General features: G+C 32.5%; 2 protein-coding genes across 2 annotated transcripts; one reads left to right on the top strand and one right to left on the bottom strand.

Annotated features, from left to right (window-relative positions):
* The first annotated feature begins 1197 nt into the window (after window positions 1-1197).
* On the top strand, window positions 1198-4148 carry LOC127083387 (uncharacterized). The gene is made up of 8 exons (XM_051023700.1): window positions 1198-1484; window positions 1850-2269; window positions 2382-2553; window positions 2695-2992; window positions 3090-3162; window positions 3352-3442; window positions 3558-3637; window positions 3734-4148. Exons 1-8 carry the CDS (start codon window positions 1410-1412, stop codon window positions 3923-3925), a joined length of 1401 nt encoding a protein of 466 aa, XP_050879657.1. The 5' UTR covers window positions 1198-1409; the 3' UTR covers window positions 3926-4148.
* Window positions 4149-5676: 1528 nt separating this feature from the next.
* On the bottom strand, window positions 5677-13483 carry LOC127083388 (uncharacterized). The gene is made up of 11 exons (XM_051023701.1): window positions 13143-13483; window positions 12977-13059; window positions 12755-12830; window positions 12576-12643; window positions 9855-9939; window positions 7713-7834; window positions 7534-7617; window positions 6965-7111; window positions 6775-6886; window positions 6564-6683; window positions 5677-5986 (listed from the first exon to the last, which is right to left on the bottom strand). The coding sequence occupies exons 1-11, from the start codon at window positions 13228-13230 to the stop codon at window positions 5922-5924; spliced, it is 1050 nt and encodes a 349-aa protein (XP_050879658.1). The 5' UTR covers window positions 13231-13483; the 3' UTR covers window positions 5677-5921.
* Between the last annotated feature and the right edge of the window lie 2222 nt (window positions 13484-15705).

A 15705-nucleotide genomic window follows, 5' to 3' on the forward strand; every position in this document is an offset into this window, starting at 1 on the left:
ATAGTTGACTAATACTGATCATGTTAGCAATGAGTCTTTTTACCAGCAGCAGATAGGAAAACCTGAACATATCAGTTTTCCTATACCCTTGATTTTTTTCTCTAGTTCCATCGTCAAAAGTAACATAACTATTGGAGTAAGATTTTAACTCTTATAGATAATTATTTTCTCCAATCATGTGTCTGGAGCATCCACTATCAAAATATCAATCTACTTTTAAAGAAATTATAAGAGATATATGAAATATAAAAAAAAGTATTGTTTACTCGTAAGATAAATGAAATACTATGTTACTTAAACAAATGTGTGTAAACTACTTATTTTGTAATTCAAACTCTAATATTAATATTTATTTATATTTATATTTATATATTAATATAAACAACTTTTGTTTAAATATTGTACACTCACTCTGTAAAATAAAACACTAGTACTACTTTTCTAGATCAACAAAACAATTGATCTGTGAGTCAAAACTACTTCAAAAATCCAATAAAAGTTAATTCAATGGGTAGGAATTTGACTTATAATCTAAAAAGTTGTGAAATCAACTCTAAATATTTCCAACGTGAAAATTTTTTAAAAATTAAAATCAACTACATTTTTTTAAAGTATTGTACACTCACTCCATAAATTAAAACATTAGTACTAGTTTTCTAAAATCACAAATTAACAAAACAGTTGAATGGTTAGTCAAAACTACTTCAAAACACCAATAAAAGATAATTCAATGGGGGAAGCATTTGACTCATAATCTAAAAATTTGTGAATTCAACTCCCAATATTTCCAATGTGAGAAAACAAAATATTACTAATATTTTATACAAAAATTGCTTGAAGATACATTGGTATTAGTTCTTTAGAATAACTAACTTGACTTATGGTCATGGTTGTCAAAGACAATTTAATGATTCAAGCATTTCCAAAACTAATATATCATATCTACTTCAAAAACCTAAGAAAATTGACTTGAACATTTATTCAATTAGACTATGCTTTTGGAATTTTAAAGGTAGATATAAAATAGTAAGATATTTATTTCCTTAATTACTTTATACATAAAATAAAATGGCAGAGTGGAAATTATCATGAAAGGCAATAGTTGGTGGATCATAACAATTTTCAAGTATTAAGGAATGTAGAATTTGTTTGGTGAAAAAAAGGAAAGGGAGAGAAAGTGAACAAAAAAAGATAATAAGAGTCTTTCATTTGGTACATAAGAAAAGAAAGAAATGACACTTTACATTTTCTTCTATTTTTCTTTAAAAACACTTTTTCTTAACTTTTTTTTTACCACTAAACAATAAAAAACTATTTTCAAATCAATTTTTTTAGTTTATTGTTCATTATTTCCAGCTTCTCTGCATCTTCAATTCTTCATACTCAAGTATCACCGGAATCTGTCTTTCATGGACAAAGAAGGTGTTGAACTTCAAACTGATGCAGGTTCAATGATAGGAGATTCTTTACTTCTTCATAACCAGGTGATTTTTCTAAAAACCCTTTTTTTCTTTGTTTCAAAAACCCAATGCTTATGACCCTTTTGCCAGTATAGCTTGATTTTTCTACAGATCATTTGGTTTCCACTTGGTTTCATCCACAAGGTCTAAATTAGTATAGATTCCTAATTTTTAGCATTTGGGTATAAAGAAAGGTTCCATTTTTATTATCCCCCACTTTGAAAAAACTGATTTTTTTGTTGTCAATTTTCACATTTTTAATGAATCAATGATACAGATTTCTGTTTTAAGCATCTGGGCTAAAGAAAGTTTCATTTTTTTTTCACTTTTCCATTAGATAATTTTGTGCCACTTTCTGCTTTTTGATGAACCAATTTTGAATTTGATAGGTTTCAAGAAGACCTAGTCTTTCCTCTTTACAGATACCAACAAGGTCACTAGAAAGTGCATTTTCTTCTTCTACTAAGACAGATGGTCCTACATTATCAAGTCCGGGTTCCACTAGAGGACTGCCACCAAGGCCACATTCTACTAAAGTCAAATCCTCTATGAGAAGTTTGCTTTCTGATAGGAGCTTTAGGACAAAAACTTGTTCACAAGATTGCGAAAAGACAGTTTTGATTGTTCCAGATACTTTATCATCGAATGGTCCTTTGGATAAGCCTTCTACTTCGAGGTCGCTTTCGCTTAACAAGATTTTGTTCCCTTCATCGACAAAAGCTGCACATTCATTACCGGTTACTCCAGTTGCAAATTCAGGTGGAGATAATGTAGATGGAACGCGTGTAGAGGGTGATTCTGATTTAAATGTATGTTTCTGCTGTTTTCGTTATTGTTTTGTGAAATTTTTAATAAAATTTTTATACATGAGAATATGATCTTAAAGTATGGTGCATTGATGAAAATCTTCTTTGTGTACAGAAAGTGAAAGTGAATAAGCATATGACTCGATCATTTTCAGTTCCGGTTAATGTTAAAGCCACTAACTTAAGGCCTACAGATTCAAGGCGCCTGGTTCGTGTAATTTCAGCAAGACCACATACAGCACCTTCTGATGGCATTTCAACTCGCAGTGATTCAATGCAAGAGATTGGTAAATCTTCATGATATATGAAACTTAAACTACTTTATCATGTATCTCTTTTAAATCTTCATGATAACCTTCTTATGATAAAAATAAATTATATAACTGAGTATGGTAACTTTTTGCGTTTCGTCACCTGGTTCCTTTCAGTCATTGAAGATGCTTCTGAGGATATTCCCGAAGAAGAAGCGGTTTGTAGGATTTGTTTGGTGGAGCTTACGGAAGGGGGTGATACTCTTAGGATGGATTGCAGTTGTAAAGGCGAGCTTGCACTTGCTCACCAAGATTGCGCAGTGAAGTGGTTTAGTATCAAAGGAAATAAGACATGTGATGTATGCAAGCAGGATGTCCGGAACCTTCCAGTAACACTCTTGAAAATTTCTAGTCCTCCAACTGTTGTTCGGCGTCCATTGAATGCATCACAGCAGAGAGAAACAGCTAATTACAGGTAAATTGACAGAATTCGAATGACATCGCACAATTTTCGCGAAACAATAATTGTTAGGTCTATAAATCTAGCTTTTTAATTATAATGTATTCTCCAGGATCTGGCAGGATGTACCGGTACTTGTCTTGGTCAGCACTCTTGCATACTTTTGTTTTCTTGAGGAACTACTGGTATGCTACTGACCTTACAATGCTTCGTTCGATCATTTTACTTTTGAATACGAAACAATTGAAATTTGCAGTCGTTTTACTTATAGTAATGTAACGTTTTTAATTATTTTATGGTTTTTGTTTTGTTATCTTTAAAATATTTTGTACAAAATGGAAGTGTTTTTGACTCGATGAGTTTTAGTGTACCAGGTTACGGATTTGGGTCCACGTGCTCTCGCCATTTCTCTGCCTTTCTCATGCATCTTAGGTCTCCTTTCATCTTTAATCGCATCAAGCATGGGTAAACAAACTTGCTTCCTTCATTTTTCCTTGGCATGTCTACGTAACATCTTGTTAGCCGAAAATGATTAACATGTTTAACAAACTTCAAATCGCATCTGTTTTTATGGTGGCAGTAAGCAGGAGTTACATATGGGCTTATGCATGCTTCCAGTTTGCATTCGTCATCCTGTTTGCGCATGTATTCTATTCAATTGTAAGATTTTTGAGTTTCCATCATATTGTTCCGCTTGTCATTTTTCTCCGATGTCATTTATGTTAACACGCACATTTGATATATTTCTACCTGTAGCTTAATGTTACTGCGATATTCTCGGTTCTTCTTTCAACATTCACCGGATTCGGGATTTCGATCAGCGTGAATTCTCTCTTGATGGAATATATTAGATGGAAAACAAGTAGACAGATTCAATCTACTAATCAAAACATTATTTCGAGACAGCAGCAGCAGCACCAAGAACATCAACAGCACCAAAGACAGTAGTTGAGACCAGTTTTTCACACCGATGGAGAATTTTTCTGTTTCTTTTTATTTATTTTACTCAATTTTCTATGCTATTTGATTGGCATTTTTCTCAGCTGTGGACCAAAATATTTAAATCCACCATGAGCAACATATAGTATATAGGAATGTTTTGCTGAATATTTAAAGGGTGTAAGGTTTTTAATTTACTTATAATATATGGCTCTCATTTTTAATCATTAAATTTTCTTTCAAGATTGTATAATATTTATAATAATAATAATAATTCAAAGATACCTGACTTATCCTTGGAATGATGGAATCCATTGAATTGTTTATGTTTGAACATCTAGCACGTTCAGTTCATATTTTTATAAACTTCACACTTATTAGTAAATTCAGTTTATAATTAATCTCTATCCTTTGATAAATAAGAATTGTTGACTCTTCTCACTTCAATTGTCAGCTAGCATTATTGAAGTAACATTAGATAGATTGATCAATAACAAAACAAATCCCAATTAAAATACAAGGATGAAATTATGAACAGATTAACAACATCCATAATATAATATATAATATAATATATATATATATATATATATATATATATATAGATATATATATATATATATATATATATATATATAATATATATATATATATATATATATATATATATATATATATATATATATATATATTATATTATATAATATATATAATATATATATATATTATATATATATATATATATATATATATATATAGATAATATATATATATTATATATCTATATATATATATATATATATAGATATATATATTATATATATATCTATATATATATATCTAGCTATATATATATATATATAATATTATATATATTATATCTATATATATATATAATATATATATATTATTCTATTATATATATATATATATATATTATATATATATATATATATATATATATATATATATATATATATATATATATATATATCTCTATATATATATATATATATATATATATATATATATCTATATATATTATATATATATATATATATATATATTATATATATATATATATATATATCTATATATATATATATATATATATATATATATATATATATTATAGACAATTAAAATGTCCGGATCTATATCGTTTAAGACGTTTAAGTTATTGATTGAATATGCATTTAATTTGAATCTATTATTTAAATTTAAAAAAACAGTAAGTTATTTAAATAAATAAATTAAGCAAACAAGATTAAGAAGGGTGATTTTTTGTTCAAATTTGACCCTAAATCACCCATTGATAGAAAACAACATGCAAATTTTTTTGAGACGGCTAAACCTATCTTTTTCATTAACATTAAATAAAGTTAAAGGCTGTTATAAATTGCTTATATTCAATATAATAATTTCGCAGTTGAAACTAAAACTTAGAAGTGATTATAGGAAGAACTTAACCATATAATAATCTCACAGTTGAAACTAAATGCCTTGAGTCACTGAACATGTTAAACTGACACCCCTTTAGAAAATAAATTTCTTCTACTTTCTTCTTGGATATCAAAATATTACAAATTAAATTTGAGAAAAGGGTTTGTGCATAACATTTCATTTTCAGTACAAATTTTGTTAATCTTCTTCCTTGAGAAAGAGATAGAACTAATAATATGCACTAACAGCAATCTTACAGGTCCAATGCTATATTAAAATTTAAAAATATAATAAGGAACTCTGCAACTACGAGAAACTGACAATATAACTCTGCGCAATCACTATATTCAAAACATCCATTGTAAAACAAGAGGGATTAATCTAATCATTTGTCAGACAATACAAGGAATTCTGAGCACAAAATTGTGAAAGTTCAAATATTGATATACTTGATTCAACTGTGCCGCTGCATTTCATATCTGTGAATATGGAAGTAAATTCCAAATAGTGCCTGGAATCTCTTGGGGATGCAGGAGAGTTGCTTGAAATTGTCATGACTGATCTACTTTTTAGTCTTTGGTTTAGTTGCAGCTTCAACAAGTCTGAACATCCATCGGTCCAGCATCCCTGTCCATGTAAATGTGTTGGTTTTACGCAGAATTTGAGTGCAAGAAACAAAAATAAATTGAGACAGGAAGAATTTTAAGCCACAAGGATTCTATAAAATCAACATTTAAGAGCTTAATTGCAAATATCATAAACTTTACAGCCCTAGTGATGCAAGGGTATCACCTAATAAGCTTGAATTCTTGCTGAAAATGCTAAACCAGAGTCGAATAAAATAAATTATGTGGTCGGACTTAAAATATACTTAAACCAGAAGAAATAATCATATCGAATAGATGTTGTGAAAACTGGACTAGACCGACTGGTTTGGCTCATCGAACCAAGAACCAATCAGGTGTCCAGTTGAACCGATACAAAACCAGTGATAAGAACCGGCCATTTTCTTTTTTATTAAAAATATTTTTTCTGATAATTACTTTTAAATAAACATATATATTTTCACCCAAATTAAGGTCCAATAAAATGTTGAAAATATTCACATTGGTGAACTCTTATTGTTAATTATTTTACTTATGGCAAAATATAACTCAATTAATTATGGTACATATTCAGTAGTTAAAGGAAGAAAAAAAAATACCTGTTACAGCGAAGGTTCCACCTAGCACGGCACAAAGCCGAGTAATAAAATGAATAAAACTGCGGCGCTCTTCCTTGATAGTGACAGTAATAGGCGATAGATCATACAAAAAGTAGACAGCTGCATACACAATCAATAGGAATTTAATAATATTTGAAAACTGAAACCAAAACTCAGAAATGTGCAATGCCAACTTCAAGCTAAATCCAACCTGGCCATGTCCGATCAAATTGACTAGTAATGGGGGAAAAATATTCTGTAACTGAGAACTGATTAGTCGGTAGAACTTCTTTTGAAATATACCTATATTCAGTTGGAACAATCTGCATCATAATTTGAAAACTGCATTGTTACTTAGACCAGGTTTAAAAAATATTCAAGAAAGAGATCAATATTCAAACCTTTATATAGTATTTAAAAGTTCCACTCGCATCATGCACAATCCTTGATGTCTCATCAAGCGGGTTATGAATTCCTGGATATTTGGGGCCAAATGACAAATCATGGATAACGTGACTAACATTCACATTCTTTGCTCCATCAAAGATCTGTAGAAATCAATCACGGGTGAATTAGGTATCTGACGTACAACAAATCTTGACAAGCATCTTTGTAAGAAAAGTTAAGACAGAAAAGTCTTGATACAAGTTGCTGAATGTCACATTGCAATAAACTTATCAGCAAATTCCTAATAAAATAATTTCTTTGGCCGAAAATTCAATCTTCTTAGTAAGTTATTCCCTGGTAAAATTCACATACTTTATTTACTTATTTGCAAAAAAAAATTAACAGAATAAACTACTAAAAAGAATTCAATGTAGTGTTTTAGTTTTATGTGATGTTAAATTCTATGCAAGATACCTGCACCTTTAAGCTTTATGAAAAAAACGTCAAGGAATTATAATATGCATATATGTTTAGCCCGTGCACTAAAATATAGATTTTTAATGAAGAAAAAAAAATATCTTGCCATTTGTGCAACATATATGTTTAGTCCGTGAACTGAAATATGGAAATTTCCAGCAACCCTTTGAACATCTAAAACGCCATATACCTGCAATAGAATTAAACTAAATATTAAGTTTATTTCAAAATGGACAAAAAAACACCACAAGCAATTTATGATAATAGTAACTTCAGAGTTTATACCCGGCATCCCTCCCCATTTTTCAATGCCTCCTTCACCTTCTTGATAGTATTTTCAGTGGCTTCATCAAAGGACTGCAAGTGAGCTTTTTCTTCTGAATGCTCATGGTGACCTTTACCATCACCTGTTAGCAGTTTTTGAAAGGATGCATGTAAAAGGTAAGTAACTATTAAAGAATGCAAGTCTAAGACAAACTGTGAGCTCTACGTTTGTCATGATATGAACATGCTACACAGTCACGTGTTTAACAGTTGAAGTCACACCAGTTAATCTTTCGTATACTTAGAAAAGTATGATTTATGGCATTCCATATGATGGGGAATCTTGAGTTCTTTATACGAAATGATGGGGAAATAGAAAGAAATGTAAATCATAGGATTCAAGAAGGGTTGATGAAATGGATGAATGTTGAGTGCCCAGATACATCCTCTCTCAATTTCATCTCCTTTCAACCATTGAGAGGAATTTGGAGGGAAGAGGAAATGGGTACAACAAAATCCAATACCACCACCATTGTGCACCCTCTATCTTTCTGCTATCGCCACCCTCCACTACCGAGAACTCTCACCCTCCAGCGCTGCCACCACCCAACACCCACTGTCTCTGTAGGCACCCAGATACCCTAAGCCATCACCACCTGCTGGCACCCTCCACCACGTCTACTGTCACCCAGCCATTCACACCATGCTTCGCTCCATAATTGTCGCTTCCTGACATCCTTTACACCACCATGGTCTGACATCCTGAACAACCACCACAGCTTGGTAGAACTTGGCATTCAAAGAAATTTATTATTATAAGTGTACGATGGTAAATTAATTTTGTTGTTCTCTCTTGTTCCCTTGCAAACAAACCAGGATAGGGTTATTTCTCTGTCTTCAATTATAGATGAAAAATGTTGGATGGAGAGTGAGATAAATGCTACAACGGAAGTTTATTCCACAAACAGAAATTTATAAGGCAAAATGGGCCAACATGTGGTTTAACAAGAAATCAGCCAAATGTTTAACTTATTGGGTGAAGACACATGAATAGTTTTTGGCTTTTTGCACATTAAAATGGGCCTCTTACTAAGAGCCTTTTCGGGATTAAGATTGAACAGTGCATTATGCTTGGTCAACCTAGTGTTAACTTTAATTTTTCTTCAAGAGAAAATAGCAACAAAGCTCAAACTTTATCCCAAATGATCATAGAGGCTCTCATGCTGTGCCAAGAAGCTACTCTCTCGAACGCTTAAGCTAAGGTGTACGAATATATTTTTATATTTAGTAATAGTTTCTAATAACAAATAGTATGTGTGTATTTTCTATTAAAATTGATAACATTGGAAGGACATTAAGCCTCATATCCAAGGTTTTCAAGATCGAGATCTTACATAAGATAGGGAGAGGATAGCAAGATCGTAAAATATAAAATCGTAGCTAAGATCGAAAGATCCTACCCAATTATTTTTGTAGGATCGAGAGGGGGTAACGAGATCGTAAAACATAAGATCTCAACAAAAATCGTAAGATCCTACTAAAATGAAATAAATAAAAAATAGTATATATTTAAAGTATTTTAACAAGATATATACGTTAGTAGGTAAAGTGTATTTGTGAGAAAGTGACTTTTTTTCATATTTTTTAGACATGTATGATTGAGTTTTTGTACTTTATTACTACCACATGGAACATTTGTTAGACATTAAGGACATATTTGGTCAATTACGAGGACTATCATAAGTCAATTAGTTAAAACAAACCCTACACGTGAGATGTTTATTCTCTAAGATCGCACAAAATCAATGGTTTTACGATTTTTTATCACAATTTGGCTACATGACACGATTCGACTTACGATCAGGATCATTGGGGGTGAGTGAGATCGTAAAATCTTTAGATTTTATAATCTAGATCAAAATCTTGACAACCATGCTCTCGTCATCTCATGCTGCCTTTCACTGAGAATTCAATTCAACATTTAGGAAATAACTAATTACAAACAAACAGGAAAGAGCTGTAGTTGGAGAGAATCCCTTTATTATCCCCAAAAAATGGAAATAAATCTACCAGTCAACAAATGAAAAGAATCCAATCAAATGCAGCCCGTGCAATTTCAACCAATTGTGTTGAAATCATATGCATGATGTAACAAGAGATTACCATGATTGTGAGCGGTATGTTCCTTTTCAACAAGATCAGATATATATTCGGTGCCAATTATCTGGCCATAACTGTTCAAACGAAGCTGCAATAAATCCAAACAAATTACAGTAAATAACCATAAATGATACGAGAGCACAGAACTCTGGCTATAAAACAAGTAACAACCATGGCAATATTTAACAAGTTCCTATTTATTCATATATGTTGAAAGTAAACAAATAAATAGTTGAGAAATATAATGAGATGTGTCTCACAGTTGCAACGATACAATTTCCTAACTGTTATAATCACATTATTTGATTAAAATGCAACGATACAATTTCCTAACTATTATAACCCTATGAAGCCCGGACTCGGACACGGACACGGGACACGACACGAACACAAGGACCCCGCTAACCTAAAAATCATAGGACACGGACACGGCTATGTATATTTTATATATTAATATAATAATGCAATTTATCGGTAAAATTTGTAAAGAGTTTAAAATGAGAAGCAAAATTTATGTTTATTTAAGATAAAACAAACAAAAATTCTTTCAACACTTTCAAACAAATTTCAAATATGATAAATGATATTCATATATACCTTGTGAAAACCGAAGCAATGGTGTGCAAAGATGAAAATAACCAGAGAAGATAAAAGAATTTTGTGGAGACAAATGCAGTGAAATATAAAAAAATAAGGAATCCTACTTGTGTTGTTTTATAATAAAGAAGTGGAATATGAAAGCTAAAAACCTATTTATTTTTGAAATTTTGAAATTTTTTGAGTTGGGCTTTTTTTAATAAAAAAAATTCTGGAATTTTCTGAATTGGGCCGTGTCCTTTATTTGAAATAAGGTGTCGTATCCGTGTCCGCAGCAATTAATTTTTTTTCGTTGAACACTTCAAAAACATGTCTGATACGTGTCGGTGTTCGACACGTGTCCGACACGGTGACACGCCGTGTGAATGGTGTGTCGGAGCTTCATAGTTATAACCACAATGAATCTAAACTTGTTTACAAAATATATTATTTTCAATACTGTCCCTCGTACTAGAGCATATAGATCAAGCGACATGCTGATTAAAATATAACTTATCCAAGAATATCCAAAGGGCTAAGTGAAAACATCTACATCTACTAGTTGATAATGTTGTCTCTAAATAGGATCTTCTCTTTGATAAATAAAGTGACAACATATCTCAATGTATTTTGGCATCTCAAGGAACATTGTATTCAAGGGTTTATGTGAAGTAACTTGATTATCACAGATAAGTAGCATACAGATAGTCTCCCTAAATTGAATCTCTTCAAAAAAACTATTTCAACCAAAATAAGTTTACAAGTCTCGATGATTTTTTATTACTAATGACAAATATAGCTCCGATTTTAAGTATTTTACTCAATTATTCAGCATTTTAATTGGTGTTTTACAAATTATAAATGATTTGAATTATATCTATTAGCTGCCATCCACTGAATTGTTTTTGGGATCAGCTGCTCCATGATGCTATCATGTACTCATTCGGGTGACCTTGTATCATGAAGAGAAACAAAGATAACTATCGAAGAAATGGGTTCTTGGTTCATTGTTGGTGTACACTAGCCGCTACCAAGGTTGTCAAAATCGGGATCTTGCATAAGATCGGGAGGGGATGGTAAGATCATAAAATATAAGATCGCAACTAAGATCGGTATATCCTACTCAATTATTTTTGTAAAATCGAGAGGGGGTAGCAAGATTGCAAAACATAATATCGTAACAAAAATCGTAAGATACTACTAAAACGGAAAATAATACTACATATATTAAGTATTTTCTACATGATATTTTAGTAGAAAAGTGTATTCGTGGGAAAATGGACGCTGCCGAACCGAAACTGTTGCACCTCTGCATCTTGTCATTCTTCTCGGTTTGTAATGGTGGTGGCCGGAAAATGGCCGATTGTGGCCAGAATTGGCCAATCGCACATAATCATTGGTTTTACCTTTTTTTTACCATTCGACTACAACACACGATTCTACTTAAGATCTAGATCGTTGAGACAGAGTGAGATCGTAAAATCGTAAGATTTTAAGATTTAGATCGTTATTTTGATAACCATGGCCGTTACAATTGCAACCTTCCTTTCTCCACTGAAACTTTTAACAACATGCTAGCTATAACAGTCATTTTCTGCAACACAATGTATTGATGTTGCCGTGATAACACCTATTACCTCACACTAATGACTTTTATGACACAATACCCTAAAGTGAAACTTCTATCAACAGAAGAACCTATCAAGCCAACATCAGAATATCGAACAATTTGAGTCATCTTCAAAGATGAGACCCCATTTTGGGGAGCTCCTTCAACATATTAGAATATGAATAACTACGCCCCAACGACCCCCCTGACATGAGAAATTTCAAATTCTCACTCAAATCATTACTTGTGGCTTGGACAGGAATCAAGTTCTGGAGGAATTTTTTTCCAACACGGATTACTATTAAGCTGAGGGTAAAACTATAACTCAATGCACACTCAGCAATTTCCTGATTCCGTGAAAGTAAGCAATACGAGAAAGAAGTGGTCTATGTCTTAAGAAGGATACAATACATCGAGTAACCTTAGAGTGGATATCAACCAACATCTTAAGAAATCATAAAAAAATGAATCAAAATGCATACTTTAAGAAAACCTAAACACATCAAAAGTGATCTATAATAGACTACTAACAAACTTACTTTCCATATGTTAGTATCAAGGTCCACCTCATGCTTGCCAGACATATCAATAGCATCCACACTCAAAACTGGCCACAGAGAATGACAATCATTTAGAATCTTCATCATTGTAGACAACAAATCCAAAACCAAAAACAAACTTGAAAGCAACATCAAGCAGAAAAAAAGTTTATGCTAACCATCACAAGGCAAAGAAGGGAATGTCATATTTATATGAATTGGAAGAGTTTCTCCGCGTTTCAAGTCCACTGACATCTGCGAAAGATCACAACTTTTGCTAATATACATACACAACTAGCTAGTATAATTGATATTGACATCAAATTAAACCTAAACCCTTTAATTTACTCCAAAATTAAATACAAAAACAGCAAAATATTGAAGTAAAACAAAATGCAAACCTCATGAACAGTGTAAGTTGTGAGATAATAACCCATCTCGTGCAGAAACAGCGTAGCCATTATAATTAAACCAATCACCGAAACTGCAACCCAATAACAAAAAAGTTATATAATATACATAAAAAAAATCAAAATTGGATCAGGGAAGAAAGAAAAAGAGGATTACCAAGAGCACCGGATTGGGTTTTCTGCAATAAATGATCCTCTGCGCGAGGAAATGCGTCGAGGTTCTTAAGTACTTGTTTCATTCCCATGTTTTCCCCTTTTTGGTTTGTATGTGATCAATTGAATTGACGAAGAGAGTGTTGGGTATGATGAATCGGAAAAAGGAAAACGAAATTGGTGGGATTGAAGAGATAATTGAATGAGAATTGAGGAGAACGGAAAATTCAAACGAGAGGAAGTTCCACCGCAACGTTTCACCAACCCGCCTCCTTCTTCCGAGAAACGTGTTTTCTTCTCCTCTTTTTCTTTGTCTTTTTTTTTTCAAATAAATATCTCATCCCATATTTTCTTCTGTAAACAAAATGTAAATGAGATTTATTACAAATTTACCGAATTAAAATACTAATTATAAAATACTCAAATATATATTCTTCTTTATTTGTTAAAACTTATTCACCAGTAAATTGGATCCGATAGAGAAAACATATGTAATCTCTATTTGACTTTCATGAAACCATATAAGTGCTTATTAATGGTATCTTTGAGCTTGCTGAGAATGTAACTGATGCTCAAAGAGTCCGAACAAGGAGGCGAAGAAGAAATATTGCAAGGTTGTATATTGCATTCAATCAGTGATGGATTTGACGAATTTCAACAAGATCTCTCATCCTGAAGTCAAAGTGCTTATTAATGGCGTTCCTGAGCTTGCTAAGAATGTAACTGATGCTCAGAGAGTCCGAACAAGGAGGCGAAGAAGAAATATTGCAAGGTTGTGTATTGCATTCAATCAGCGATGGATTTGGCGAATTTCAACAAGATCTCTCATCCTGAATCGGCGAAAGAGGCATGAGATATTCTTGTCAAGTAATATGAAGGAGGTGAGAAAGTCAAAGTCGTCAAATTGCAGCCTTTACGACGGTAATATGAATTGCTGCAGATGGAAGATTGCAGGTTATGTGTCAAAGGTGCAAAATCTCATCCATCTCATGAAGGGTTATGGTGAAACTCAAACTGATAAGATGATAATTGAGAAGGTAATATGTATGTTGACCTCTCACTTTAATCACGTTATCGTATCTATTCAAGAATATAACAATCTTGAAATTGTGAAATTGGAAGATTTGGTTGGTTCGTTGGAGGCGCACAAAATTAGGATTGTTGAAAGGAAAGGGGTTCAAGATTCGATACAAGCACGAAAGGCTCAAGCATGGAAGAAGCATGATGGTTCCAACAAATTCAAAGGCAAAGGATACAAGACTCATAGCAAGAAGTCTTGGTCGAACCCTAAAAAGCATAAGGTCGATGATATGGCTTCTGAATCCTAGAAAAGAGGAAAAGGAAACTCATATCAGAAAGATAAAGAGAAAAAAGGTGTCCAGTATTATAACTGTGAAAAGTGGGGCCGTTTGGCCAAGAGTTGTCGGTACAATAAATACAAGGGAGAGATAAAAGGAAATGAGGAAGGAGCAAATCTTGCACGCCAAGATTCAGATGATTTTGAAGTTATGGTGGTTATGGTTGCAATTGAAGATGACCATGTCGACTCTAAGATCTGGTTCCTCGACTCAGGCTGCTAGAATCACATGAGTGGTCAAAAAGTGTGGATAGCAAATTTTGACTCGTCGAAGAAGAGCAAGGTCAAACTTGTTGATAATAGCTCGTTGCAAGCAGAAGGTATTGACGACATAGTTATTCAAAGGAGAAATACAGGAAAAGTTATGATCAAAGATGTACTCTATGTACCTAAAATGAAGTTCAAACAACTATGTGTTGGACAACTAGTCAAAAAAGTTTTCTCAGTGATTATGAAAGATAGAGCCCTAGAAATGTTCGACACTCAAAATAATTTGATCTTGAAATCTCCTTTGTCGAAGAATAGTACATTCAAGACCATGATCAGTTCGACCGAAGTACAATGTCTAAAAACTGTTATTGACCATAAGCATAGTTGGCTGTGGCATTTTAGGTTTGGACATTTGAATTTTTGATCACTCAATCAACTGATTACTCAAGATATGGTAATTAGTATACCAAGTCTTAAGACATGTGATAAACTCTGTGAAGATTGCTTAGACGGAAAGCAATCCAGAAAGTCTTTTGTTTCGACTATGCCAATGAAATCCTCATGCATACTCGAAGTTGTGCATTTAGATGTATGTGGCCTTTTTTAGGAGCACGTTGTTGGTGAAAACGGGTATTTTGTTTCGTTTGTTGATAAGTTTAGTCTAAATTTATGGATCAATGTGATCAAGCGAAAGGACAAAGTATTTGAAATCTTTAAGAGATTCAAGATGCTTGTCAAAAACCAGAGTGAGAAGAAGATCAAAGTTCTGCAGACAGATAGAGGTGGTGAATACAAATCCAAGATGTTTAAAGAGTTTTGTGTAGAACATGGTGTCAATCATGAGGTAACTTCTCCTTACACGCCTCTACATAATGGAATTGCAAAAAGAAGAAACAAGACCATATTTGATATGGCGAGATGCATGCTAAAATAGAATAATCTGCCAAAATCCTTATGGGGCGAAGCTATCACCACTGCTACTTATATTCTGAATAGGTGC

This window comes from Lathyrus oleraceus, chromosome 5, assembly GCF_024323335.1.
Source record: "Lathyrus oleraceus cultivar Zhongwan6 chromosome 5, CAAS_Psat_ZW6_1.0, whole genome shotgun sequence".
Lineage (NCBI taxonomy): Eukaryota > Viridiplantae > Streptophyta > Magnoliopsida > Fabales > Fabaceae > Lathyrus > Lathyrus oleraceus.

What these genes read in the sequence shown, in the direction of transcription:
- LOC127083388 (XM_051023701.1), bottom strand. Translation starts at nt 13,230, where the DNA reads ATGGGAATGAAACAAGTACTTAAGAACCTCGACGCATTTCCTCGCGCA. An exon ending in AACCCAATCCGGTGCTCTTG is followed by an intron (nt 13,060 to 13,142) that starts GTAATCCTCTTT and finishes ATTGGGTTGCAG; the next exon opens with TTTCGGTGATTGGTTTAATT. An exon ending in CTTTTAAATACTATATAAAG is followed by an intron (nt 6,887 to 6,964) that starts GTTTGAATATTG and finishes ATTATGATGCAG; the next exon opens with ATTGTTCCAACTGAATATAG.
- LOC127083387 (XM_051023700.1), top strand. Translation starts at nt 1,410, where the DNA reads ATGGACAAAGAAGGTGTTGAACTTCAAACTGATGCAGGTTCAATGATA. An exon ending in TGATTCAATGCAAGAGATTG is followed by an intron (nt 2,554 to 2,694) that starts GTAAATCTTCAT and finishes GGTTCCTTTCAG; the next exon opens with TCATTGAAGATGCTTCTGAG. An exon ending in TTTAATCGCATCAAGCATGG is followed by an intron (nt 3,443 to 3,557) that starts GTAAACAAACTT and finishes TTATGGTGGCAG; the next exon opens with TAAGCAGGAGTTACATATGG.